This window comes from Amblyomma americanum, chromosome 1 (assembly GCF_052857255.1).
Source record: "Amblyomma americanum isolate KBUSLIRL-KWMA chromosome 1, ASM5285725v1, whole genome shotgun sequence".
In the NCBI taxonomy this organism is placed as follows: domain Eukaryota; kingdom Metazoa; phylum Arthropoda; class Arachnida; order Ixodida; family Ixodidae; genus Amblyomma; species Amblyomma americanum.
Window position 1 is genome coordinate 139430413 of NC_135497.1, and position 27767 is coordinate 139458179.

The 27767-nt window shown below is 42.1% G+C and overlaps 2 protein-coding genes across 4 annotated transcripts in view; both read left to right on the forward strand.

Moving 5' to 3' along the window:
• The first annotated feature begins 1265 nt into the window (after positions 1–1265).
• Positions 1266–8344, forward strand: EMC4 (ER membrane protein complex subunit 4). Of its 2 annotated transcripts, none has more exons than XM_077647021.1 (5): positions 1266–1420; positions 2137–2245; positions 3620–3773; positions 4726–4883; positions 7511–8344. In XM_077647021.1, exons 1-5 carry the CDS (start codon positions 1353–1355, stop codon positions 7547–7549), a joined length of 528 nt encoding a protein of 175 aa, XP_077503147.1. In that variant the 5' UTR covers positions 1266–1352; the 3' UTR covers positions 7550–8344. The 2 variants fall into 2 exon arrangements, with proteins under 2 accessions (XP_077503147.1, XP_077503146.1); XM_077647020.1 differs by lacking the exon at positions 7511–8344 and adding an exon at positions 6128–6223.
• Positions 8345–14711: 6367 nt separating this feature from the next.
• The window catches only part of Sac1 (phosphatidylinositol-3-phosphatase SAC1), a 35960-nt gene continuing 22904 nt past the window's right edge, over positions 14712–27767 (forward strand). Inside the window, exons 1-4 of one of the 2 annotated variants that reach the window (XM_077647023.1) lie at positions 14712–14838; positions 17881–17975; positions 21832–21906; positions 26120–26247. In XM_077647023.1, coding sequence (XP_077503149.1) covers positions 14795–14838; positions 17881–17975; positions 21832–21906; positions 26120–26247 — 342 coding nt within the window. In that variant the 5' untranslated portion in view covers positions 14712–14794. Of the gene's footprint in view, positions 14839–15155; positions 15359–17880; positions 17976–21831; positions 21907–26119; positions 26248–27767 lie in introns of those variants that run through there. The other variant, XM_077647022.1, reaches the window with a different exon arrangement.

The window sequence follows — 27767 nt, forward strand, 5'->3', positions numbered from 1 at the left end:
CCTGCCGGGCAGCGACCATCGAGCGTGCTCGCCTCTTTTCGCACCGTTACTCTGTAGTGGTTCTTAAGCGATCTTCTCTTCGCTCACGCAGTGTTTCCACAGTGCGGCGTCCAGTCTGCGCGCCTCTGTGCGTGTACCATTCCCGGATTCAGCCGTCCGACCTCAAAGGAAATCACTTCGTCGCTCACGTCCTTTCCTCTGGAGCTACTACGAATGTGGCGTCTAATCGTATTTTCGTACTTACGGCGCTTCCACGCCCTGCTGCTGACCTGGGTGGAGGCAGCGGTGGTGACTCTGGTCGTGGATCGTACTTCCTATACTGGCCGCAGACTCTATACCCTACGAGGGGTGGTGGGGCTGCAGTGGGCTGAAGTCGCCAGCCAACCGCAGCAGCCAACACCGGGTGTGGACCTGGGGCCCACTTCCCATGCGGAGGCTGTCTGGACTTACCTGCCACCGCACGTCCCGCCACCGATTGTCATCGTCCTATACTAGCTGCGATATACGGTGCCTCCTCTGTCATTCAACCCATCCCTTCCATGTTCTCCTACCACTAGAGAGCGACATTCCTTCCTACCCTGATCGGCCCGCTTCGCGTTTCCTCTGCCCCTGCATCCTCGCGCACCCCGTCCAACCCCAATCACGTTCTACAACCACAGGTTGCGAGCAGTGCTCTTTTTAAAGGGCAGCAATACTCCTACTCTCTTGTTGGCATGCATGGTTACGGTGTTGCAGGCCTTGGCCAGGCCAGTGGTGCGGCGCGTCTATGGCATGATTTTATATTATCAGAATCCGCGCCTGTGTTTCCTCACCTTCCGGATACGCAGAGAAGGCGCGCGGCTTTCATATACATTGGACCAGAGCTAATTTTCTTACTTAATTCGCATTTGACCTAATCACGCTAAATCGGCCATCATCTTTTACAAGCCGCACGGATAAATATGGAACACGCTGTATGTGTACATTGCGGTTCTGTACCTTGTACATTGGACATTTAATTTTTTAGCGTTACTTCGTTATTAAATAACTTCCAATCAGAACAGTGCTTTTTTTTTTCTTTGCGAAGTACAATTTGTCGTTAGTGGTCGAACTAAAAACATTCTAAAAAATGCAATGTTCAAAACCGAAACTGGAACCTTAGCAAAAAAAAAAAACCTTCAAGCTTTGTTTAATATTCTGTGGAACTAACCATGATCCAGAAGTTTCTGTGCAAATTTATTACGTGTACGTTTTAGGTATAATTGTTAGCTTCAGAAAAGTTATAATGTGCTGACAGGGGAAGACTGGGAAAACTTTGGCGCAATGTTTGGTCAGTTTGGTCGCCAGGCTCACAACGCTGCTATCAACTTAAAATGGCTGCAAGTTTGGGTAGCAGAGCTGCGGCGAAACGGCATAAATGGTCCTTCGCGTCTTCTCAGAGGTAAATACTATGACGTTAATACTTTGCTGTGTTTTTCTTTGGCACTAGTAGCGAAATCCAGTTGAACGCTTGTTGCTGTAGCTTCTGTTTCTTGCCAGTTGGTGTATTTCTCCACTCACAGGCGCAGCTGAGTTCGGTTAGCTGATGACGTTGCGAAATAGTTGAATTACCGCGCATTTTGGCACGGAATTTACCATACTGAACGTTTCTCTTGTGAAAAGCTAGCCTTTAATTGGTGTCTGACTCGGTCTGCTAGCCGCCGAGTTCCAGCGTGAATCTGTGTCACACATATTCACCTATTCACCGTATATTCACCTAACACCAGCACATTTTCCGTATGTAAATTAGATTGAACTACGCCGAGTTCTCCTGTTTCAAAAGCGGTTACATGGAGTTTAATTTGCTTGTTGTACTTTCGTGCAAGTCACGTGCTATCGCGCCGGTAGGAGCTGGTGTCTTTCGTGCGCTGTTTTCTATCTCGCAGCGCGAAGTCACGTATATATGTTTTCTGGAAAAAATAGGTGGTAAAGGCCATGGTGAATGAACAGTTGTCGCTTTGGTAGCATAAGTGAATGTTTGCCCAGTCTTTATGTCGCCGTTGTGGTTAACACCAGGTACGGTAGTACAAGGTTTTGATATGTTGTGTACTCCGAAAGCAACGCTTTTTCTTTTTTATATATATTTTGCCTAAGAAGTGCTTTTTTTTATTTCTTCAGGCGAACTGACAAAGTGACGGAGCTGGCGTCACCGCCGGGCTACAGTTCGTCCCTGGGACAAGGACATAGCGAAGCAAGTCGCGAGACAGAAGCAAATCTCATTGTTAAGGTAAGAGCAGTCCTTTTAAGTGTGCATTTTAGCGAATTTATGTTACAGCTAATAATATATATTGGAGAGAAGTGACATACGCATAGCATTGAGTATGTTTATGTACTTATAAAATGCACAGTATTGTGTGTGAAGGAATTCATCCTCGTAATTTCTTCTCCCATGTAGTTCCGGTTTCAGCAGATGAATGATGGCTGTGACGTCACAGATAGGTTTGAGATCATGTGAGGCATACAAAATCACTGCAGTATAATTGCTGTTTCATTATTTCAGTTCACTCCAACTCTTACACTAGCCTGCCCAAAAGCCACAATGTCAGTGAGTGAATAAATGGCTATTATATTACCATTTTTGTATGCCTGGAGTGATCTCAAACCTACCTAAAATGTCACAACCACCATTCGGATGCTGAAACGAAAACTGGAACTGAGCTGTGTGGCTCGCCAAATTTTCTAGTTCTAATTTTCAATTAGAAAAAATCTAATTGAAGATTATATACCACATGCATGTGAATTCCATGTGTGATCCATGTTTACTAATGTCTAAGCATTGCTTTGAAGGAAAAAATATGCAACAAAAAATATGGCATTTCGGCCCATTTAAGAAACACGCCATACAAACCTTTAACTTCAAAGTGGTATCCATGTCTGATATGGATGTGTTTTTTATCAAAACAAGCATACTCTTGTTATGTGGAAATAGAAACGAAATGCTATGTAACTTGAAAAAAAAAGCAGACGACTGAAAGGGAACGTATAAAGTATTCTCTCCGAATTTTCCAATCACAGTTTTCTTTTTAATTTTAACTGAAGTTACTTATTTTAATGTTTTGTCATGTTGCTAAATTTGTTCTTATCACTAACAAGTTGCACAAGGGCTTGTATTAGTATTGTTGTAATTGCGTATGCTTCTTCACTGAAAATGGAATGATGTGAGAGCCACTCTTCATCAACATTTGTAATTATTACTTTAAAAGCAGTCGACTTGAAAAGCAATCGACTGAAACTGAATTACTGATGTTGTGCTGCCTTGAAATTCCTTTATGTTGAAGTGAGATGGAATTGAATGACAAAATCGGATGAAGGGGGCATTTTCACATTTGGGCTCTTCCTTTGTTCGTCTGTCAGATGTGATGAGATTTTATGCATGCATTCTGAAGACATGAATTAGAGGGATGAAATCAGTGTCGTGTTCCACTAATTTCACCACTCTAGTACATTTTTCCAGCTTCTTCTTGTAGCTGTCATGTAACTGCATGCTGCAGTTTTAATTTCTTGTGTTCATTTAAACACTTGGAAGTGCAGTTGGTCAATATATATATTAGTGTGGGCAATATTGGAGTCTTTTTTTCTTACTTGTCTGTACGTTTTGCAGAAATCCTGGGACGTAGCTTTGGCCCCATGGAAGCAGGTGCCTATGAACCTTTTCATCATGTACATGGCTGGAAATTCTATCTCAATCTTTCCAATCATGATGGTCGGGATGTTGTTCTTGAGGCCTGTCAAAGCACTGTTAACAATTCAATCAAGTAAGTGCTTTGTGTCATTATTTGTGATGCTTTTCCTTAGTACAGTAGTGTTTTTTTAAATATTCAGTGAATAGTTAGCGTGCATAAGAAAAAAGCAAGTTTACTACTGTGCAGACTAAATATACCAAGATCGTTTCCATTATAGCAAAAATCAAATTTCATTTGAAATCTCATTAAGTGGTACTGCAACAAATACTTTTCGATTCAAATGCCATTGTACACTAGATTTACAGTCCCGTGGCAGAAATTCAAGCTCAAATTATTGCTGCTCTATTTAATTTAAACAAATTTCAAAACTTAGGCCAACTGTGTTTGTAGTATATTTAGAAGCCACTCAGTTTAATATGTGAAAAGCACTTCACTGAATGCAAAACAAACCAGTGCCTTGGGCAACGTAGCCGTGAAAAACCATTTTTGATTATCATTGACAGTTTTTAAGCTTGAGGATCATGTTCTGGGGCTTTCCATTCTGACATTTACTTCATGACATGTCCTAGTGAGCAGAGGAAGCAGCCTCTTGTAGCACAGTACTTACTCTGCTTGACTGAGCAATGCTGTACATGCAAAAAATAAGGAACATTATGAATTGGATGCAGATCTCTTATTGTTTAGATTGTTGCCTCGTTTTCATTGCTTGTTAAGCAGCCATTGGTAGTATCGTTTCATAGTACAGACAAACCACGTGGGTAACAAAATTCTCACCCTAATAAAATGCCTCTGTGGTGTGTATGAGTGCCTTGAGGTTCATTGCTCATGTTATGCACAGTTGAGTGCATGCTTTGGCTAAGTATTTTGTCTAGCAGTGAAAAGTGCCTACTGTTGTCTTCTGGAGCACTTTTGGCTCCACTTCGTCAGATCACCTTGTTAAAAAAATAATGCACTGTCAAGCTTTACATGGCTGGCACCATTACGAAGGGCTTCCATTTAAATATGTGTTATATTTTTTATGCAGCATTCAAGATGATTGAAGGGGGCCAAGCTATTCTTCAGAAAATAGTCTATCTTTTTGGCAACCTCGCTTGTCTGGCCTTAGCTCTCTATAAATGTTCGTCAATGGGACTGCTGCCAACGCATGCTTCAGACTGGCTGGATTTTGTAGAGCCTCTTCAGGTGAGTTTCCTTTCATGTAAATGGTAATTATATTTATTTTGTAGTACAGTGGAATATTTGTAATTAAAATTTAAGTTGCAGAGAACTGGCTGTAGTAGAAGGATGATTTGAGTTAGTGGGAGCTCCTGCCGCATGCAATGTGCTGTGTAAGGAAGCAGCTGTGTTGAGGGAAATTACTGGGAAGAAATCACGCAGCACAACTACAAAGGCTGCATAATCACATTGAGTGGTAAAATTTAAATATCAGTTATTTAGATCATGTTTGGTTAGCTGTTGAAAATTATTACATCTACTTCTATGTGCAGCCTGTGCTTTCCTTGCCATAGGATAGACTTCTCTCTAGTATCAACAAGCCCTTTTCAGACAGTATAATTTATTTCATTTAGACTGGAGGGAGAAAGCAAAATTATAGTCTCTGAATGAAAAACTAGGCGAGTTGTATGTAGAGAGCTGAGCAGTAACGGGTGTTCGAGCTAGTAATGGCTGTTAGAGGTGCTGCTATGGACTGTTGGATGGTTTAAATAGCTTCTCCTTCATCTCATAGCTTTAGTTGAAGCGGGAATTATTCAAATGAAGTACTTCAGTTTTTCCGTGCTACCCTGAAAGCATCATATCCTTCTCTTACTGCTCAGTGCCAACATCACTTGCTAAAGTTCTCTTGGCTGTGCAAACCATTCTACTTGCAGTGAAAATTTGATTTGGCTACATCTTTCCATAGAGGCCATTGTATGCACATTTTCACTTATTAACAAGTACATGAAAGTAGAAGTAGAAGTCTTTTTCACCTTTGAACTCTTGAACTTGGTGCAGATCGGAAACCACAGTGCCGTCTTATGTTCCTGCTTCCGTGGCAGCCATGGTCTTTTTTTCTTGGGCAAAGCTTGTTTGTTGCAAACTTGTTGCTCAACATTGAGTATGCTTGAAAGCTGCTCATAGTACGCAGAGTCTGTTTTTCGTTTGTGGCTTTTGTTACCCAAAAGAAACCTGGGGCCTTGTTTTGTAATGTTTCATTTCATTTTCTTTTCTTCTGGCCCTCTGTCATTGGTACCATCTGCCATGGCGTACGTAACTGTGGACCAAAACAGAGGACCAAAAGAAAGGAAAGCAATGCTAAAAAACAGCCCTGGAGGTCTGCCAGGGGCTGCAGTCTTCTGTTAAATATGCAGGTAAAATGTAAGGGTTTGTCATGCTCGGCAGTGTCACTATGCAAGACGCAAGCCTGCTTGCGCATCTTTGTTTTACAGGCATGTGCACATGATTGCTTTGAGGCCCACATTATCAGAGATAATTCTTTGCACTTTCTTTTTGTGTTCATGATGCAGTAAAGCCACTGTACTAATGGATCTTGCTTCACTTGCAAGAATGTTCTTGTCTTGCAAAATTCCAATCAAAGAGCTGTCGCGGTGACTCAGTGGTTATGGTACTTGGCTGCTGAACCATAAGACACGGGTTCAATCCTGGCCGCGGCAGTTGCATTTATATGGAGGCGAAATGCTAGAAACCTGTGTACTGTGTGATGTCAGTGCACATTAAAGGAACCCCAGGTGGTCAAAATTAAACGGAGCTCTCCACTATGGTGTTCCTCATAGATTGTGTCGCTTTGGGACATTAAGCCCCATAAACGAAACCAGATAGACAGAGGAAAAATTTTTAAATAATCATTCCGTTGTATTTTTTTATTTCATCATGAGAAAAAGGTCAAAGTTGTATAGTTGCTTACTTTGGCAAGTTTTGGCTGTTAAAACTGAGCTCTTGGAGCAGATAAAGAGACCCAGTGTCTTTATTCATGGTTCCAAATTCTTTTACCTGCGTATTTGCTACTTGCACTACAGTGTTTGTAGTAAATTTGTGTGACACTCACTCACAGCCTCATGAAATCATTGTAGTTTTAATGTTTTCAAAGTGAGCTCAAATTAAAATTAATCTGCATTTTACACACCTGACTAATACGTTCAGAGAAGTTTTGAAGGCAGTTAAAACTGCTCAGAATAATGAGTGTCATATTATAAGGTTTTGTTGTACAAGTCTTTGAAGCAATCTTGAATACTCATTACAGTAGCACCATCTGAATTCAATGTGGCAATATGGTGTCGTGATGTGTTCATATAGATCTTGCTAAGGATCCTCAAAGAAGTCAAGAAAGTGGTTTAGCACCTTTCAGCAAAAGACCTTACAAAGTATCAAAGGGTGATGCATTTTCAGTTCAGCGCCACCATAAATGGAAGTGTCAAATTGTTCACAGTGCATAGAAAGAATCTGGCTTCCATTCGAGGAGATAAACCAGAAGTACTGAGTCGCCGCCGCGGTGGCTGAGTGGTTATGGCGCTCGGCTGCTGGCCCGAAAGATGCAGGTTCGATCCCGGCCGTGGTGGTCGAATTTCGATGGAGGAGAAATTCTAGAGGCCCGTGTGCTGTGCGATGTCAGTGCACGTTAAAGAACCCCAGGTGGTCGAAATTTCCGGAGCCTTTCACTATGGCGTCTCTCATAGCCTGAGTCGCTTTGGGACGTTAAACCCCCATAAACCAACCAACCAAGTACTGAGTCATTTTTTTAGTTGTGGTGTTCATAATGTGGTAGTGGAATGATATTTCATGGTCTCCAATGTCTTTTTTTTTTTTTTTTCCAGAGGATTGAGCATTCAGGAGGAGGCATCATATTGTCATGAACCAGTGAACTTGGCCACGACGCTGATCGAAGCTGTAAACAAAGCGCACATAACAGGACTGAATGTCTGTTTTGTACTGTTCGCTTCTCCTGTGTGCATGTTTTTGGAACAGTATGCATCCCACATCTTATGCACATACATCAGCACTCTTGCAGGTTTCGTGGCTTATGTCAGGTATTACACAAACGCTTTTTTGCCATTAGAGTGCTGCATGGGCTTGGCCTTTTAAAGCCTGAAGGACAGCATATTTTCTGTTTTACTGATGGTGTGATGGTTTTTTCTTATACGTATTCTATGTGTGGAGAAAGAGGGTAATCAGCCCGGCACAACTTTCATTGTTGTATTTTTAACTTGACCTATATATGGAGCTTGCTGGTGTTCACTTGTAGTCTTTAGGCTTTTTACAGCTAGAGCAGTATCAGTGATGGAATCAGCATAATGAGTGCGCATTGTAATGCGCAGCTCTATTTTAGTGCAATTTGCTTAACATTGAACTTATTGTGCAGATGTCAAGTTAAGAACTGTTAATAGATGTTATAGACGATATGTTTTTTTGTTTCAGATTGTAAATGTCGGGCATGCAATTTTTAGTAAGATGCTTGTCGTTGACGAGATGGTAGGCGATGGAAGGTGCACGTGTATATTGATGACAGATGTACAATATGAATTGATGTACCAGTTTTGCTGCGACCGAAAGAAATTGTATACATTTTGTTGTCATCATGGAGGTGTATAACAGCCTGCCACACGCACACACCTGCCACTTTGAAGTAAATAAATGAAATCATTTGAGAATCTTTGTCACTTTCTCCTGTTCCCTTGATTTTTGTCTCTATTTTTAATGTTCTGAAAGTGCAGCTTAATCAGGTCTGCACATTTCGTAGACCCATGGAAGAATTAGTGTTATACTGCTTTCACACGGCCACTTTCGATAGGGATCGAGACAATCAGGGTTGAACTCGGTGGAGATCTGGCGGTGCTGCACAGCCAGTTCAATCATGATCGAGCCCAATCTTGCTCGACCCCTATTCGGTTCCTGAAGCGCCATCGAGGGCTGCGACTCGTGCTCAGGACACTGTCAAATGCAAAATGTTTATGAAATATGCAGAAAGGTAGTGTTCTGTAAAAGCTGTGAAATTTTAAAATTGTTGATTTTATTCAGTGCAGCTTGATTTCCAAAATTGTGTTCATACTGTCAATGCCACCCACCTGCCTGGACAGTAAACTAGTGTACTAACACCCACATGCATAGCTGCATTACAGCCATAGGATTTTTTATCCGAAGTGTTTTTTTTTTTTGCTTCTCGTTGTTACGAACCCATTTGTTTGCTATTATTTTAGAACCACACGGGCATTCAGTGCCACCTGTTTAGCAGGCCAACTTGGTGATTGGGATCGAGTGAACATGTAGCAGCACTGCATGCGGAGTGCGCTCAATTGGGATCCGAAGTGCCTATGTGATAAGTATTACATTGATAGGCCCTTTGCCTTCCATATATTTTCCATACATTGACCTGTCTTCATTGCCTGTTGCTTCAAAAACTGTTGGAAGTAAAGCATTCATGTGTGTATAATTTTATTCAGTGTTTTGTGGTCTGTATGCTGTACAAGAAATATTTAAGGACCATTTCCTGTTTCTTTTTAATATTTGCTTTTCTGTAATCATCCTTTTGTAAGAGGATTCATGAAATTATATATTTGTGCGGTAGTTTCATGGCATGGCTCATAGCTCAAGTAATCGTACATTGTAAAATTTGATATTTTCGGGTATTTGGCTTCTAACTGGAAGATTATAATACTGTTCCTTTGGCCAGTAACATTCAGGAAAATGCATAAGCCAAAGGCAGAATAGTCATCCCAAGATAACTATTTGTTGGGCATATTTTTTTTCCTTTCCTGCAGCCCTTGGTGAACATTGCAAACATGGCAGTTGTTGGCATCCTTTAAACAGTGCATTGAGTAAAGCTGTGGAGTTTTTATGAAATTTTGTGGCTTCCATGGAAGCAACATCTTTGAAATGGTTGTGTTACCATCTTGTAGCTGAAAATAACGTTCCGTACATACTTAACATGACAGAAACGTGTTCTTTAGTATCTTCCTGATAATATAGAGCTTTGCTTGGGTGATGTCCATACTTGTCAGATTCCCATTTGTCGGCTGTATATGCATAGTAGGTAAAATAAAAGATTTGTAAGAAGAACATGAAAATAAGGGTGGCAGGACCACCAGCAGTATCTATCTGCAAGTTGTAGAATTATTGCTCTTTTATCTAGAAATTCTAGCAAGTTGTTGTGTTTTGTTCAGAAAGGAACAAGTAATAATACTGCCCGCCACTTGATATTTTGCAAATGGCTTTGAGGTCATGACAATTTTTAACTGGGCACAAATTAAATTTGAACATCCCATTGAAATTGACCCTCTGTACGGCTTGGCTGATTTGTGTATGCAGTTCTTGTCAAAGTGGAACTTGTTTTGAAAGCCTAATTGTAGGCCTGCATATCTTAAGTATGCCAGGCTGTGTGCGTGGTATTCATAGACTAATTTTAAGTCTACATTGACATTGACTGTGTCCTATCACTTTTGAGTGCAATCCTGCACGTACATTATCAATTAATCATTATCAGTCAACATTATCAATAGCTGGCCATAGCTGACTTGAATATGCATTTAAAGTGCAAAGGTTTTGTGCACATGGCTGGAATTAAGTAATTTATACTGTAGGTGGCCTCTTGCGTGCTGTCTAGTGCACAGCTTATGACTTTATAAGATAGCTTGTCATAGTTGGCTTGAATATGTGTTACTGTTGAAGTTAGCTGGGAGAGCTCTGCTTACTTGGCTGGAGTGCTGAACACAGCAGTAGCCTAGTGGTTTGAGCATCCGCCTTATGTGCGAGAGGTGCAGGGTTAGATCCCCAGTGCTGCCAGGTGCCAATTGGTGATACAACAGGTACAAGCTTTCCCCTGGCATTGTGCTCGGTTTATCTAGGGCGATATGCTTGGGAAATGGGTATTTGAACCAATGTTGTGTAAAAACTACCTTTGCCTTGGTGCTCTTTGCCCGAAGCTGCCCTTGCAGCATAAAAATTAATCTACAACATACATGGCCGGAGTGAAGCAATTTATGTTGCTGGTGGCTGAAGTTTCCGCAGACGCTGCAGTTATCGCAACAAATTTTTTCTGGCCATCTTGCAAATGTTTGTGCCTGTGTGTTACCCAGAAATTTGAGCATCGAATGAAGTCATGAAATCTGAGCTGATGAGAAGGTCATTTACTGATTCAATGCAAGAAAGTGGAAGCAGTTTATATTTCTTTTTTTGTATTTTAACCTTCCCTGCTGTAATTTTATCATTTTTTCTTGCATTCCCTTGCAAACATGGACAATATATTCGTCACTTCATTCATGCTGTTTGGGTACAGCATTTGTTCGTGAAGCCGTTAAAACTCATATTTTATTTTTATTGTATTTTTGTTAATGAAACAGCTCAGCAAATTCCAACTTAATCACTAGCCGGTTTTTGTGAACCAAAACTGAGTTCGATTTCTAAATGTAAGCTACAAAATTTTTTGTTTTATACGTGTTGGCAGGTTTGATCTCGGCAAAATGCAAAAATGCCTGTATACCGAGATTTTGGTGCCAACTCTGGGGATTTTTTGTACATTTTGAGTTGACAATCACATCACATTCCTTAGAGTCCTCTCGCTCTCATACGAAAAACGGTTTTCAAGGATACCTAGTGTAAGTATTTAAAAAGATCAAAAACCAGGAAACCAAAACTGGGTTTCTACCAAACGGCATCGTAATGACAGGCCATCCTTTGATATCACTGTTACTGTTCAAAACATATCATGAGCGCGTTGATTTTCAAAAGTGGCGGCCTTAGGTGAGAGCTTGGGTCATTATTTGTCCCAAATGTCCAAAAGCCAGTTCAAAATTTTGTTCTTCAGTGAACACAGAGCGAATATCAATGGCCATTTGTCCAGTGGCAGCACACACGCAAGGTTAACCATAGAAATTCCGGGATTGAGGCCACGAAATGGGAAATTTTAAAATAATGTGCTCTACAACAAAACACTGGTAACACTAACCACAGCTACCTCATAGCTCACAGTGTTGCTTTGGCACATAAAATTCCATCACAGTGTATTTTAAACTTCATTCAACAAATACAAATTTGGATAGGATTCTTGACAAGACAGACCTGCCGTGGTGGCTGAGTGGCTTTGGTGTTCAGCTGTTGGTCCCAGGGCTGTGGGTTCGATCCTGCCTTTGGCGGCCATATTTTGATGGAGGCTAAATACAGAAGTGCCAGTGTGCTGTGCAATGTCAGTGCACAATAAGAACCCCAAATGGTCTAAATAAATCGGGGGCCCTCCACAACGGTGTTCCTCTTTGCCTAAGTCACTCTGGTATGTTAAAACCTAACAGTCCAGATCTTAATGAGAAGTGTGAGCGATGTTAAACATTTAATGAATACGAATTGCTTTGAGGAATCTGGATTTTAAGTGGGCCTAACTTGAGCTTCTCAGATCCAACTGGTTTATGGAACAATTCCTAGTTGGTTCCAACTGGAGCCAACTGGGAATTGTTCCATAAACCAGTTGGACTGACCAACATTTTCACCTGTCAGATCACCGAGTCCCTTCGCACTTACCGTGACTGTTTCTGCCAGCCTCATATCCCGCCAATGGTGGTGCAACAACATAAATGCCTGTGCATAATTGCCTGTGCTCGCGCAGGCACGCCTACAAAACTCAAAACTGGCTCATTGTTAACAGAGGCATCCTGAAGCTGGTCGCTGCTGCAGAACAGGTGTTGGAAGGCGGCAATGGGTGATGTGAAGAATCTGTATGTGCCACTGCCAAGTGATGGATGCATTAGATTGCTTTGCTGGATCTCAAGCGTGGAGCAAGCGTTCAGTATTATGAAGAGCAAAAATAAATGCATGATGCCGTCCTGGTGAACAGCACAGAAAATCAAGTTTAGTAGCGGCGTCGCCGTCATCCCACGGCGTAACTGAGCGAATGAGGAGCACAGCAGGGGATGAAAAAGAGCCTACACAGAGAGCAGAGAAGGGTGAAAGATGGCAACAGCGAAGAGAACGCGAAAAAGAAAGTGGAGTAGGAGGGTACGGCAGTAGCTGAAAGCAGGTTCCGCGTCGCCAGAGTACCATGTGCCTGAGGCTCAGCTGCATGCCGTGCGTGCTGCCCAAGCAGTGGAGGATGAAAGAGCAAACACAGAGTGCAACTAAGGATGAAAGACTGCGAAGAGCACGAAAAGAAAAGCCCGCGGGAGGGGGGTACAGGTCCCTTGGCGCCAGAGTAGCGAATGCTGCTGGCCGTCCGTGAGGCTTGGCTGGCTCAGCGCCGCCTGATTGCTGTGCGCGCTGCCCAAGCTGAATCTCCCGAAACCAAAAGCACCCAGCGCCACTTCCGTTCAGCACTGCGTGTTCTGTATGCTGTCACCTGAGGTTCAAGTGCTGTACCAGCTGTGCTCAAAATTCGCTTTACCGAGAAGCGTAACCGTTGGCCAATTTTTTTTTGTTAGAAAATAGACGAGACATTCCAAATTATTTTATTTTAGAAATTCATGATTTTACGTAATAACCTTGCTGCGAGATATCCTGTACCGACATTGTTTTGTTACGTATGTGAGCTGCAAATATGGTGGTGCAAATTGTTTGCATGTAGCATTGGAAGCAAATGTTGGAGATGTGTTTTGAAATTGGTAGAACTTGTTTCTATGTGCCTCACTATTTATCACTAATTTTCCTACATTTAATGCGAGTTCCACTGGCCCAACTATAGGGAAACTATCACTTATTGGTGAGGGACGTCCTACATGGATAACGCATTTTGCATAATTTTGAACTTCATTCGCAGAAAAATGGTGATGTCTGTGAAAATTTGGTAGGTGTGAGGGGGGCGCATTTGCTCCCCTTTCCTCTATGGCGTTTGTTGTTGAAAGGTTAATTACCTGTAGGACCTGTTAATGAGCACATACTATTTGCGCTGAATGTTACGTGCACCTTTGCAAATCTAGGGATGTTGTACTATGCTGATGAACATATATGTAACTTAATTACGGAACTGATTGAGCCGCCGCAGTGGCTTAGTGGTTACGGTGCTCGGCATGACCCGAAAGTCGCGGGTTCGATCCCGGCCGCGGCAGGCGAATTTCGACGGAAGCGAAATTCTAGAGGCCCGTGTACTGTGCGATGTCAGTGCGCGTTAAATGACCCCAGGTGGTCGAAATTTCCGGAGCCTTTCACTACGGCGCCCCTCATAGCCCGAGTCTCTTTGCGACGATAAACCATACGGATAAAACCATAAACCATTAATTGCGTACTCGGCATACCCGGTCTTCAGTCGTGGAGGTAAATATTGCAAAAAGAGTCATTTAGCATTTGCAAGCTTATAGCCGTGCCACACGCGCACAAGAAGTGGCAGTAAATGCTTAATTGCGGCCTTGAAGCTTTAAGTTTGGTAATATCATATTGTTTCAGGAGTTGGTGCTACACGTACGTCTAACCCGCCGCGGTGGCTCAGTGGTTAGGGTACAGTGAACTAGAATATTATAGTTTAAGGGCGCTCGGCTACTGAGCCGTAGTACCCGGGCGTTCCGACCCGGGTTCGATCCTGACCGCGGCGGCCGCGTTTCGATGGAGGCGAAACGCAAAGGCGTCCGTGTGCTGTTCGATGTCAGTGCACGTTAAAGATCCCCAGGTGGTAGAAATATTCCGGAGCCCTCCACTACGGCACCTTCCTTTATTCTCTCAGTCCCTCCTCTATCCCCTACGGCGCGGTTCAGGTGTCCGCCGAGATGTGAGACAGATACTGCGCCATTTCCTTACGTAACAAATTTTCAATTTTTTACACGTATACATTCAATGTCAATAACTGAGATGCGGTGACGACAGGAAGCTAGAATATCCCATACGGCGTGCGTGCGTGCACGTAAAGTGTACTTCTAAGGGACCAGTGGAAATCCCCGATGCTGTGAACATAGATGTAAAAATGTATACGTTGCTTTACGTGACTCTCACTTTTGTAGTTATAAAATCTACACCCCTCCGTGGTACAAGCCACTAGTGAAACAGAAATTGCGTGGCTCTCCACTGCAGATTTCGCCCACTTCGCCTCGGGAACAGTGCCACCGTGCCACTGTGACCTGCGGCCACGTTGCCGTGACCGTGTGGCCGTGTCTAGAGAACTGATTGTTGCGTACTGCCAACCATGTGCCACCGTCATGGCGGCGGCCACGGATGGAGGAGTGTACGACAGCCTTATCTTGTAAGTTCTTCAACGTTTCCATGTCTTTCCTGTTTTGCGTGCATGCTTATTAGTTCGTAGAACATGCGTGAAGGATAATTCCTTTGCTTATGACATTAGAGCTTTAGCACGAACCGCTGTAACTTGCATAAGCTGTCGTCATGGTACCGACATCTTCCGGGCCATCTTAACCGAGACACCAAAAGAAAGACGTAACATTCTATTTTTTAAACCTCCCCTTTTGTTACTTATTTCAGTTGCAGCTCCTATATTTGCATCTTATTTCATGATTTTTAGGTTTTTTGGCAGCGAAGCGCATCTAAAGCAGCAACCTGGGTGGCTGCTAAATTCCGATGATTTGAGTAGCCTAGTTGCACATCTGAGGTTTCTTTCGGTGGCAGATTTGTGCTTATCACGCATGTTACTTGACACTGTCACACTGCTGCAGTCTTCGCATTTGCAGCTGTGTGGATAAATGCTGAAAATTGAGGCGGTAACAGCATGATACCATGATGTCCGAAGTATACGGGGAGTGTGTTCTGTGAGTGCGCTCATTTCTGTTAGTAAGAACGTGAACACACTTCGTGCTGTGTATTCGCTTAAATTCATTGCTTTCCATTAGTCACGCTTAGATACAATAAGTAAAGCCGTATATAGCGGTACAAGCCAGGAATTCGATTCCGCAGTTTCCTCTTTCCCTGTGCTGAGGTCCGTTTTAGTTTCGTGCTGAACAGTCATTTAGCTATTCGCTGTCGTTACCGCTGCGTCTTCCTTTGTGCGTCGATCAATTTGATGAATTTGGTCCGCTTGAGTTTCCATAGTTATATTGCACGAGTTCACTACAAATGGCGGTTGTGCCTTAGAACGAGTGTAACAACAGATGTGCTGGCGTGCGGAAAAGTGTGGCACACATTTTGATTACTTCTGGTGTAATTAATGAATCGCTTGTTAAAAGTTGTACCTCGGCCTTTTGGCTGCAACCGATGAGCCGTCGTTTTGAAAAGCCTGTGGTTCACACAACCGCCCAGCAATCTAATTGCTTCCACCTGACTGCTCTTCATGTATGCGAAGATATCTTACATCTTTAGAATTCATAAATTTGGCATTATGTGAAATCCGGAATGGTTGCGACATGCATCTGAGCTTTGCAGAAGTTGGCCAACATGTAGTCATCTCATCATATATTACAACAGAAAAGTCTTGCAGTTAGTTGTTGGGCTAAATTTACCAAATGTCAGGTTCTCATGTTGCTTCACTCCAAAAATAGTTTAGAAATTGTCCTGACTATGGCGTCAGTGCTCGTTTTACATGTTCTGTTGTCACAAGGAATGCTTCCAGTTGAAAATTCTCAGCCATAGTTCTGCCCTTCTTCTTTCTAGGTGTTTCTCACCTGTTTCATGTCGTCAGTTAGGGCACATGGTGTATACAGTACATGCTTACTGTGTATTGATTCCTGTGTGAACTGCTAGTCACACTACTTTTTAGACAGACGTTGGTGACATGACTATTTTGTATAAAGTATCGCTGGCAGTTGCACAGTGGATATTCCTGTACCATTGGGATAAATTGAAACGTGGCCAGCTGGAAAAACAGGGTGTTACCTCCATATCTTTCGTCAGTGTGTTAACACGAACACCCTTCGGTTTCAAGCACCATGTTTTGAGGCTGGTGTTACACCGCTGGTTTGTGCTGATGCAGCTGCGCATAACTGTATAGTAATGCTCAGTGCATTTTTCCAGTTTATTTTTGCTAATGTTTCACTTCATAGGGATAGTGCATGCTCTGAATTCCTTCAAATTTTTTTATCATACTTACAGCCAATATGTCTCTGTCATGATTATTAGTTGTGCATTTCCTATTGCTGGCTGGGTGTAGCAACAGCTAAGGTATTTTGCAACAGATCCTCCTGTTGCTTCTTGGTTCCTGCTAAAGCAGGTACTGTGTTTTGATAAGGGTATAATAATAGCAAAACAACAGTAATAGTTTATTTTTAGAGCTAATACGTACCAGCCTGTATACATATGCATGGTTGCTAGTGTGTGTTGTGTGTTTATATAACCGCTGTGGCCGCGTTTTGATGGAGGCGGAACGCTGAAGGCGCCCGTATGCTGTGCAAAGTTGGTGCATGTTAAAGATCCCCAGGTGGTGCAAATTATTCTGGAGGCCCCTACAACGTCACCTCTTTATCTCTTTCTTCTTTTGCTCCCTCCTTTATCCTTTCCCTTACGGCATATTTAAGGTGCCCACCGAGATGGGACAGTTATTGTGCTATTTCTCTTCCTCGAAGTACCAATTTGTGGATAAGCAGTGCATGCACATTTGCCACTTCAACAAAATGGGGCGAAGAAGAATGTAAAGCACTGAAGTTTAGCTACAGCAAACAAAAAATTTTGCTGATAAAAGTAAACAGAGGAGCTGAAGGAGTAAGTAGCCTGCAGTAAAGCTTTTACATGTTCTTGGCACATATTTGCAGATGTGAAACCTCCGATGGACTAGGAGTGCCTTGAGGCAACTTCATAGCGTGCATTCGTGCAGTATATTGCTTTGAATTTTTTATGGATGTGATGCCGTTTGGTTTTATTTTGTTCTTCTTTAACTGTTAATTATTGATGTGGTAGTTGCATGGCATGGAATCGATGTATGATAAGTGATTTCATTACCATTGAAATCAGTTCTTTTCAGCTGCAAAGAACAGTGAGTACATTGTCACAGCTAGCAGTGCTGGTGCAAATGGGCAGTTTATTGCTGACCAGGCAACTGAGCAATCCTAAATAAGTATGGATTCAAGTGATGAATTGAATTGCTGACTTGGAATTCAAACAATGCTTGACATGGTGCAGTGCAACTTATTCATGGCAAGCCTTGTGTGACCGTGGTTGATGTACGAAGCTTACAGAAATTGAACTGTGCTTAAATACCTCTTTCAGAATTTATCTCCACGCTCTTAAGTTCTTCATTTCTTCTGCAGTTTTTCATGAAATCTTAAATCTAGTGTCAGGAGACTGTATTATCGTGTGGTTTGATGGTAATAATTTTTCAAGCTTTTTTTTTTTCCATTTTCAGGTACAGCACACCTGAAAGGTACATCATTGAACCATCGAATTCATCTGATAAGAGCCTTGTGATTGACAGGGTGTCCCGTGAGATTACTCTCTCAGGTGAGCCCTATTTTTGTAACCATTTGTTCTTTTGCTTTAGCATAAATTCAGACGTGTAATGCATCCTTTTGAACGTGTAGTCCATTCTCTTGGTTTATTTTGTCCATGGGTGTTTAAAAGGCTGAAAATTTTAGGCTTACTTAGTTTGGGTATTGAAAACTGCAGACTAAATTAACTACATGCTCGCTTTTTAGTGAATGCCAAAAAAACTGCGCGAAGACGATGGAACAAGAAGAGGCACAAAGACACACACACACAAAGCGCAGGACTTCCAACTGACTTCATTTTGTGAAAACAGGGCGCTTATAAACGCTATCAACATGACAAACAAGGTACACACGTAAAAACATTGCATGCAGTGCGAAGACAGTATCAGCAGGGCCACGTCTGATTAGGACTGATGGAAAGCCCAAATGTGCCCCTCTAAGAATTCGATCTCTTTCCTTGATAGAGATAACGAAGGCGAGCTTATTGATAACGACGGCCCTGTTGATACTGTCTTCGCACTGCACACAATGTTTTTTCGTCTGTACTTCGTTTGTGAAGTTGACAGCCTTTATAAGCACCCTGTTTTCACAAAATGAAGTCAGTTGGAAGTTCTGCGCTTTGTGTGTGTGTCTTTGTGCCTCTTCTTGTCCCGTCATTTTCGCGCAGTTTTTTTTGGCATTCACTATGAACTTAGTAGCCCAACATCATGTCTTACTTCGCTTCTTAAGTATTAATTTGGTTCCCATCTGTAACACTTTTCAAATAAAAACTATGGAGCATTTCGCCGCAGAGACACATTTAACTGTTACATTTTCACGACAAAGAAAAAGCTGGAATTGAGACTGTCGAGACGTTGTAATTGTGGGTTTTTGGCTAAAAACTTAAGCTTTGTTTTTATATTGATTCTACCGGGTCTTATGAGCATGAATATGAATACAATTTACCTGGTTATCTGTGAAGTTCTCATGATTACAACATAAAAAAGTTTGGTACACTTTATATTGTATGGTGCATTTTCCTTGTGTTTTGACATTCATACTTGCTTTGGTTCTTGTAACAGTTGAAGTTGCATTATTGTAATAGCTCATTTTTTTAGAATTGTTCTGTTCAAAGCGCTGCTGTATTAAAGTTTTGTGGCATGATGATGCTGTTGAATTTACCGAAATGGTGCCTTGCTTAAGCATCATTGGAAATGTATTAACAGTTGACTGCAAAAATTAGGCAGCACGGGAGCTGAGAAGAAAATCTTTCTCGCAACCTTATCGCACAGTTTTGAGCTGGAGTGCACTGCATTTGTCACACGCACAAGTACAAACAGCATCACTCCGTTCTGTGGTGTATGCCTAGGCTTTGAGATAATTTTATTTTTCTGTGTCTCTAATGTCTTATAAACATCTGTAGTTTCTTATGCATGAGAATGCTTCACTTAAAGGGACCCCGAGGACGTATTGAAGTTGACGTGCATCAATTGGTTGCTGCACTCTGACAGCAAAGGCGCTACTTTCATTAAAAACGGAGTTCTCTTAACTAGAAAAATGAAAAAAAACAAAAACAACAGGTGTCTTTATAACTGGTCGATTTTGTAAGTAAACGGCAATGTATCGACACACTTTTTCGGCCTTGGATTCCAGAGGCTAGGATACACTTCCATTCACTTCAATACAGTGACCACACAGTTCTTTTTGTTGTAAATGTCATGAGTTTGTATCAAGTCAAAGGAAAATTTTTAAATGCTGTTTGCTCACTAATAAATACCTTTTTCCAAAAAGAGCCATAAAATTGATTTTTGCTGAGGAAAAACATTTGATGGAGTTATCCCCATTGTCCCTTTAAAATCATGTTTCTAGGGAATAGCTGGGTCCCTATTTGAGTGTGAAAGCACAGTGTGAGATATACAGGTGGGGACATAGTGGTCAGTGCCCTATGAATATAAAGTCCCATAGTGCCTCTAGGCGCCCTGAGAACTGTTCGCTAAGTGACCCATTTTTGCACGTTTTTTTTTAACCAGTTGGATGGGTAAGAACCAGTGCTTTGATGACAAAACAGTAACTCTCGCCTAGCATTTTATTGTTCTTTCGTTTGTTCAGTCGATGGTTGGCTTGTTTATTCACCACCTTTGCGACCATCACTGCGCACCCGGTCTGGTGCCCAAATAGCAAAAAACACTTTTACTGCATGTGTATGGCATGGTTCCTCTGAATGGTGGCTGGCTGGCAAAATGCCAAAAGACAAGTGCTGCACGATAGCATTTGGTTCCTCTGGCAGCGATACCATTCATGTGTGTCTTTGTGTCTGCCGGCGAAGTTTCATCGCAGGCCCTGTTTGAAGGTGTGGGAGTGGTACTTTATCCGGTCGCTGGTGCCAAGTGTGTTTCGCATGTTCCCCACCTGTATGCCTTACACAGTGTGTGCAAGGAAACGTATCTTGCACCTCTTTAAGGGCTGTAGCAGTATCAGTAAAGGTGGACAAAAGTAAAATTTAGAAGTGAAGATTTATAATGTCAGGTGGCACTGCCTAGGCTGTTTTTTTTTTATAGTAAGCAAGAAAGGGCACAGGTAAATGACTGCACAACCAGAATAAGTACATTTCCTTTTTTTTAATTATTGTTCTTGTTTCGATGTTGGAGAACGCTAAGAATTCGGTGGTGTGAATGACATTTTGGCTCTACAAAGGTGTTTAGGAGTACTGTTATGGCGTGTGTGATATAGCTTGAGATGAGCTCTGAAGAAAAGTAACGCATTGTTCAAGTATCAAGTTTATACAGTGTTGTTGGCTGCTATCTTGCTCAAATAGAAGCATTATTTTCTAATAAACCAGAGAGGCTCCGAAGATCCAAATAGGGCAGTTTTCTTGCTGGCAATACTGAGTATTCTTTCTACGCTCTGAGCAGGGGACATGAAATTTAAACTGCTCACGATATGAGCACCTGCTTTGAGCATCCCACATTCAGCAGTGCTTGCATAGCAGCAAGGACAGTGGTGGTGCAATGGCAATGCTTAGCAGCTGTTGCCATAATGCACCAAAGTAGGTGCAACCATAGCGAACATCAACACAAATGGGCACCTACAGTTAAATGTGCCCAACAATTTTCCAATGTTTAATTCAAGGTGTGTTTAAAAAGGGTGCAGATTAAAACGTTTTTTGCAAGTTGTCACCCGAAGTTTCATTTGGCACTGTACAACTTTTCAGCGAATAAGTTTACATGTCTTTAGTGGTAGAAAAGTTCCCATTAATTGTAACCTAAATAACTTGCTATTAATCAAATATAAGTTGTCCGGTTTTTGTTGTTATTGCCAGCAGTACTACTACAGTTTCATTCTCGTGAAGTTTAGCAGACTTTCTGTACTTTTACTTTAGTTACGTGCAACACTGCGTATTACATTCTCAAGTAACTGCATTGTGTAATAATAATACCCTATTACTATTTGTTCTGTGTTATTGCTAAGCGAGAGTTGCAAGCGAGTTTAAATCATTTTGTTCTTGTCCTTTGCCTCTTCATTAGTGGAAATAAAAAAATTATGAATACTACATTGAATACAAGTAAATTTCCTAGTTTTTAGCACCATGTTAAAAGTGAATGCACCAGCAAAATCTCAATAAAGAAAAGGAAGGTTATTCTGCAGACATTGTCTTTAGCTCCTTGTTTCTTTTCAGTGTTGCATTCATGCTTAAGCTACTCTCTTTTAGTTTTATCATCACCTTGGGATAAATTCCGATAAAAGACATTAGACTCTGCATCTGACATGTTGTCGCAGCGGGAATCGGCTTTTTAACATAAATTAAATGTTTGGAGTTTCTCTTGAGCATTATGTGGTTTATGTGCAGTGATGCAGCGATAATAATGCATTCTTTTTTCTCTTGGCAACAGCAAAGCCTGACATTCCTCCACATGCGGTTAGAAGAGTAATCTATGGCATTGTTGGCATTATCCACCTTCTTGCAGGTAACTATTTAATTCAGCTTTTGTTTGTTGGCCAGTGGGGGACTCATTTAGCAGACTGAATGAACTATTTCTGTAGTGGGCCATGTGTCAAGTGGTCTTTTATTGCCGACTGATTGTCTTCATTTGACTGCAAGAGGTATAACTGCTTTGTCGCTGCCACCTTTTGGCAGCTATCTGCTACTGAAGCTTTGCACCCTTGACATGAAATCTGACCACGTTTACTACTGCATAATTTACTTCTTGCTATATTTCTGCTGCCTCAGCTCAGGTGCTTCAGTATCGATGGCAGATGCCGGGGCTAGCAAAAATCTTTTCCTACCTTTTTATTATTATTTTAATAAAAACCACTTCCTACTACTACATATTACTATGACTTTACACTAGCAATGAAGAGCCAGACAGATTTGTTTTAGTGTTTTAAGAGCAAGACATTTTTTTTGTGTGTTTTACAATTGGCAGTTGCAGGATTGCACCTATTAATAAAAAATATATGTTGGCAATCAAAAAATGTCCCCGGGTGCTTTTTTCTTGTATCTACTCCGAGACACTTTGCGATGTGGGTGGAAATTACATGAACTGAGGAACAATGCAAAGAGCTGTGCCTCAGGCCTTGCACCAAGTCCTCGTCACCACCTTCAGAGTCATAAATTTCACTTGACTAGTCACTTTTCACTTGAAAATCAAAACATCGGGTCTATGCCTCAGTCCTGGTACTATGTGCAGAAGGCATCTTGTTGCTTGCTGCCAATGTGAAGATTCCATTCTGTACAATGCTACACTCGGCAACAACTTTCCTTGGCACTAAAGAGAGCTGCATGGGCTGAGTGTCTGAGACTGTGTAACTCCGACAATTGTTCGGCCACAGGACGGCTACCTGGCACGTTGCTCACTGTGCAGTTACTTCGTTCCATTGCTGGTCTAGCTGGCGCCATCTATGAAGCCTCTTGCAAGCAGACATGCCTAAAAAATTTGTGTAATCAAAGAAACTGTTTTCTCTATGACTGTAACATTGAAATTGTGTAGTTTTCTTTAAAATATGCCTTAAATAATAAGTATTATCAATATGCTGTTTTAAGAGGGAACGGTTTACTGTAACCTGGGCCTTTAAAGCCGCTGTGTAGGAAGGGACTGCGTGTTTGTGATCTGTAGCTTTGGCTCCATTCACAAGAAAAATTGTTTCGGGGAATAGCTCTGTTGCCATTGACAGCTTGTGAACAACGGAACATGGTCTTAGATTTGCCATCTGTTTTGTGTGAAGCAAAAATATGCAGACAAGCTTGATTTTTTAAAACTGTTTGGAATACTTATCAAAACTGCATTGGATAAACCATCGTTTGCTGCATAGTAGGATCATGTTGTTGCTAAGCCATGCTTGTCCTAAGTGCTAAAGGAATTGAGCAAGATGAAGTGCCTTGGTGTGCCTACAATATTTTATCTTTTTAAAGTATGTGGGAGCATCCATTGGCAGGGTGATATTTTTCAGTGCTAGTGCATTGCTATGGTCTATGTGGATTAGTTTTATCACGCTTGAAAATTCTGCATCTTGTAGAACAGAGCTAGACGAATATTAAGCAGCATCCTTTGACAGTCCTTGTGGCATAAGATTACCAGCACGAGTCATCTCATGCAAGACAGCTTACTTATGGACTGGAGCTTTTCACTAAATTAGCACATCTGTTACCAATGGCTAATGTCACTTATGCAAACATCTATCATATCATGCATACTCTGAAACCAGTTTACAGTAAAACCTAGTTAAACCGTAGTTGGCTGGATCTCAGAAAAAGTATGCACTAAACGGTAATACGGCTTAACCGAAATGGCTTAAGATCGCCCATTTACTGCATTTACTTGCGTGATTTATGCACTTCTTTTCTTTAAATTAAGGCTTTAAAAAGTGTGCACAAATTTCACAAACACATCCTAAAAAATTTTACAAAGGTCTTAATGCACATTATGTACTGTATATAAAGCTGGCTGCAAATATAAGTTGACGTCTACCAGCCCCCTTCCGCCTCACCCAACATTGTGTAGTTACCTGTGGGATGGCATGACGGCTTGTGCGCAGCTCAAAGCAATAAACGACACAATTGTGAAACGAGCAGAAGTGAAGATAAAAGAAGATACAGTCGAATCCACTTATAACTGCTGCAGTTATAACGAACGCTAGGTTATTAAGAATGAGGTTGGTGCTACCGTCAAAATATGTGTTCGAGCAATGGCACCTATGTCTCAGATACAGCAAACGACCTTGACAGTTCAACTCTGTTAGAGCAAAGGAGGAGGCGCCATAAGTATAGCCCACACTCTAAAAATGCGCGCTTCCTGTCATAGTGGAGACCCAAAAGCGTTTTTTAGCTTTCGTGACATCCCTGGCCTCTTTCCAAAATAATGTTGCGCCCAAAAAAAAGCAATAAAAAGTCGGCATTGAATCCTCAGGCCATGCGTGCGCTGACATGCTGCAGTGTCAGTCGTTGCATGCACGTGTGCCAGTTGGTCAAAAGTGGCAGGAGAAGTGTGGTGCAGGTGAAAGGTAGGCAGAGTTGAAAGCATAGCTGGACACACTTGGTGGTCAACCAATAGCAGCTGTCTGAGAACTTTGACTGCCAGTCACATGGCGTGTCTTGCTTGCCCAGCTGGTCTAGTAATGGGCCTTCTCCAATCGGTTCTCCAACTCTGCACTGCTAGCTTTGGCACTGCATTCGTACAGCTTTATCGAGAGTCTGAGATGCGGTTACCGACCTACTGCCAAGTGCCATGAATGCTCATGTCATGGTTAGTAATTTTGTGTCCCTAAAGCAGCTCATTAGCAGAAATTGTATTGGAGAGAGTAGATGACCATTCTGAACAGCTTGGAATGAGCTGTTTATGGCTTTCATGAATAAGCAGGCATGCATAATGGACCTTTTTATAAAATGAGCACCACATTTTCCTGACTGCATTTTTCACTGTAATATGGAAATTCCAGTGACTACGAACCTTGGATGCAACGAACATGCGATCCCAGTCACCGCCACGTTCTTTATAAGTGGGCTCGACTGTAAAACAGCACCATCACGTGTGGCCCAGCTGATTAGCGGAAAACCAAACAGCAAACGGCTCAGTAGTTTTGGATTATGACGCACGTCGGATGTTACCGGAAGTTTGCTCTGCAACTGTTTGTCCGGTAAAGTGACCGCCAGCGCGAGTGAGCCTGGTAAACAGCACACAATTCTAATGTATTTTACCGGAACCAGTTTACTGTATGGACTATTCACTTTTTTTTTTTACGCGTGTAGCTTGATGTAACCTGCCAGAAATGGGCATCACCACAGGGCACCCACGGCTCGGGTGAAACTATGTTAGACCTTGTGTTTAGGTCAACACCGTGTATATGTAGACACTCCATTTCCGAAAGATCATTTAAAAAAAGAAAAGGTCGACTTGTACATGGCAGTTACAGTATCTTGCACATTATGATCTTTCAATTCCTAAGGGAAGGATCTCTTATGGTTACGGCGCCAATTTCTTCATGCCTTGTTTGATAGCACAATCGATTTCGAACTTTTTCCTTATGCTGACCACCTGGTATTTGTGTCCCAGCTTTGGCATGACACGGACCTCAAATTTATGACACACTCTGCCGAAGGGCCACTGCATGGTTAGTTCTTACGGTTGCGAATAGAGCCCCATGGATGGCACTCGTCATTGCTTTCGTGGCTCCGCTGGGCTACAGTTTGCCATTGGCCGTATGGCCTGCTGTCATTGCATCACAGTAGTCTGCCGAGCCGCCCTTGAGGACGACACAACCACCATTATTTCGTCGTGTGCAGTGCGTGTTGACTGATACGTGTGCAGTAAGCTGGGGCAATTTATGTGGATATGAAACGCATTATGCTCACTGGGCGTCGATTCGAGCATTTTACCTTACTACTCTTAGAACGAAACTACTCTTTAAGCGGGTACGTTTTAATGAGGTTCTACTGTAGCTGGTGGCCTGGTTCAAAATCACTTTTATCTGCAGTTATCTAATCTTCTCTCCCACTATTTGAACGGTTACAGCTACAGGAATGTGAATTGTTTGAGCTGTTTACTGATCATGTGACCACTTCCTTCATCGCGTCTATCTTGTGAATCCACAGAACATGTTATAATTAGGGACCATCTTTTGCGTTTGGTTAGAACACTGCTTCTAATGTCCTGCCGAGTGATTTGCTTTGCTTGCTTGTTTCAGGCCCGTACTTGATTGTGATTGTTGAACGCAGAAGAGTTGGAGATATCAACGGCCAAGTGATATGGCGAATCAAAGCAACCGAAGCATATTCTTACACAAGGACATCACTGCACCTTACAGAGCAGCAGGCACGGAACCATTTTCTTAGCCTTTGTGTGTCACTGCTTTATTACTTGTCTGGGTTGCTGTGCATGTTCAGTTAAGGTCATCTTTTATAATTTAATAGAACCACTACGGAACACTTAAAATACTGCATATTAATTTAAATACGAGTGCTGACATGAAATTAGCTTTTTCTTTTCTTTCTTTTATCCCATTTGCTGTGGCATGTGATGAATAATTAACTGCATGGCCACATATTGTAAGCGTTTCCAGTTTCGGCTGTGAACAACACCCAAGTATTTCATGACACAAACAGCACTCTGGTAAACATGGCTGATCATCATTTGGGATCTCAGCAGGGTTTGCACACGCCTTTGAAATCCTACCCTTGATTTTAAAAAAGCTTTTAGGGGCTCTTGAAACTCCTTAAATATTGTGATGCACTCCTTAAATTACTTGAAAAATTTCGATCGGTCTGGTTTATCTCTAAAAGGCAAGGTTACTTGGCGACAAGGACCGTCCCTCAGTGAGAAGAATGGAAGACGGGGAAGGACGGGAAAAACCTGAAGTGACAATGCGGCACCTGGCTGGACCAAGGCCATGAGTGGCCTGCTTTTTCTAACAGTCCATAAATCCTTCAAGACGTGCTTCCTGCTCCCCATCTCCACTTTCCTCTTTTTTCCTGCATGTGTTTTCTCATCTTCCTATGCTGTCCTCCTCTTGTGCAAATTATCATTTCCCCGAGAACCTTTTGGGCGGCGGAGATGCTGTTTTCTCGTTCCTTGCCCTGTCTTTCACTTCCTTCTAGGGGCGCTCTCCTATTCTTCTATTTTCAAAACCAGTGATGGTGGCTTGGAGTCGGGCACATAGCCAGGATTTTTTTTCAGAACGGGCCTGAAGTAAATTTTTTTTTATTGGAGGGGGGGGGGGGGGGGGGGGGGCTCAACAAGACAGCTGTTGAGAGTATTTGAGGGAGAGGGGGATTGAGCTCAATTTCAAAAAGTGGGAGATATCCCTTGGAGCCCTTTGTTGTATACATGCCTGATGGTGAATGTGCAGCCTTTGGTCACACGCGCTAACGCTGTCATTTTGTGGAATGGTCCTACTACTGCAATCACGGCAAAAGAAACAATGAAATAAAAAAGAAATACGAATAGGCCTTTGATGTATTTGGCCGAAATTCTAAACTTATCAAATATAAAACTTCAACATTCTAAAATATGTTCACTCAACTGTTGAGCAATAGTTCTGTAGTTTTATTTAGTATGCTGTCTTTAACTGGCTTATAGAGTGTGGTTGAATGAGTATCTGGAGCTGCATAGCATGAAAGGAACTCATTAGAGCATTTGATCCACGGTTCCAACGTGCATCACAGTAGTTTCAGCACTATCAGATAACTATACTGATAAGACTGTACTGCTAACGCAGTAAAACTGGGTGCACCTCCAGGCACCCACCAGTAAAAAAAATTAATCACCCACCTGCGAGCTTCCACCCACCACCTGACCGCCACCCTCCACTTGCATTGGCAGCTGGCAGCTTACCG

Coding starts and splice junctions, on each gene's coding strand:
- EMC4 (XM_077647020.1), top strand. CDS start 1,353: ATGGCTGCAAGTTTGGGTAGCAGAGCTGCGGCGAAACGGCATAAATGG. Junction 1,421..2,136: donor TCCTTCGCGTCTTCTCAGAG/GTAAATACTATG, acceptor TTATTTCTTCAG/GCGAACTGACAAAGTGACGG. Junction 3,774..4,725: donor ACTGTTAACAATTCAATCAA/GTAAGTGCTTTG, acceptor TTTTTTATGCAG/CATTCAAGATGATTGAAGGG.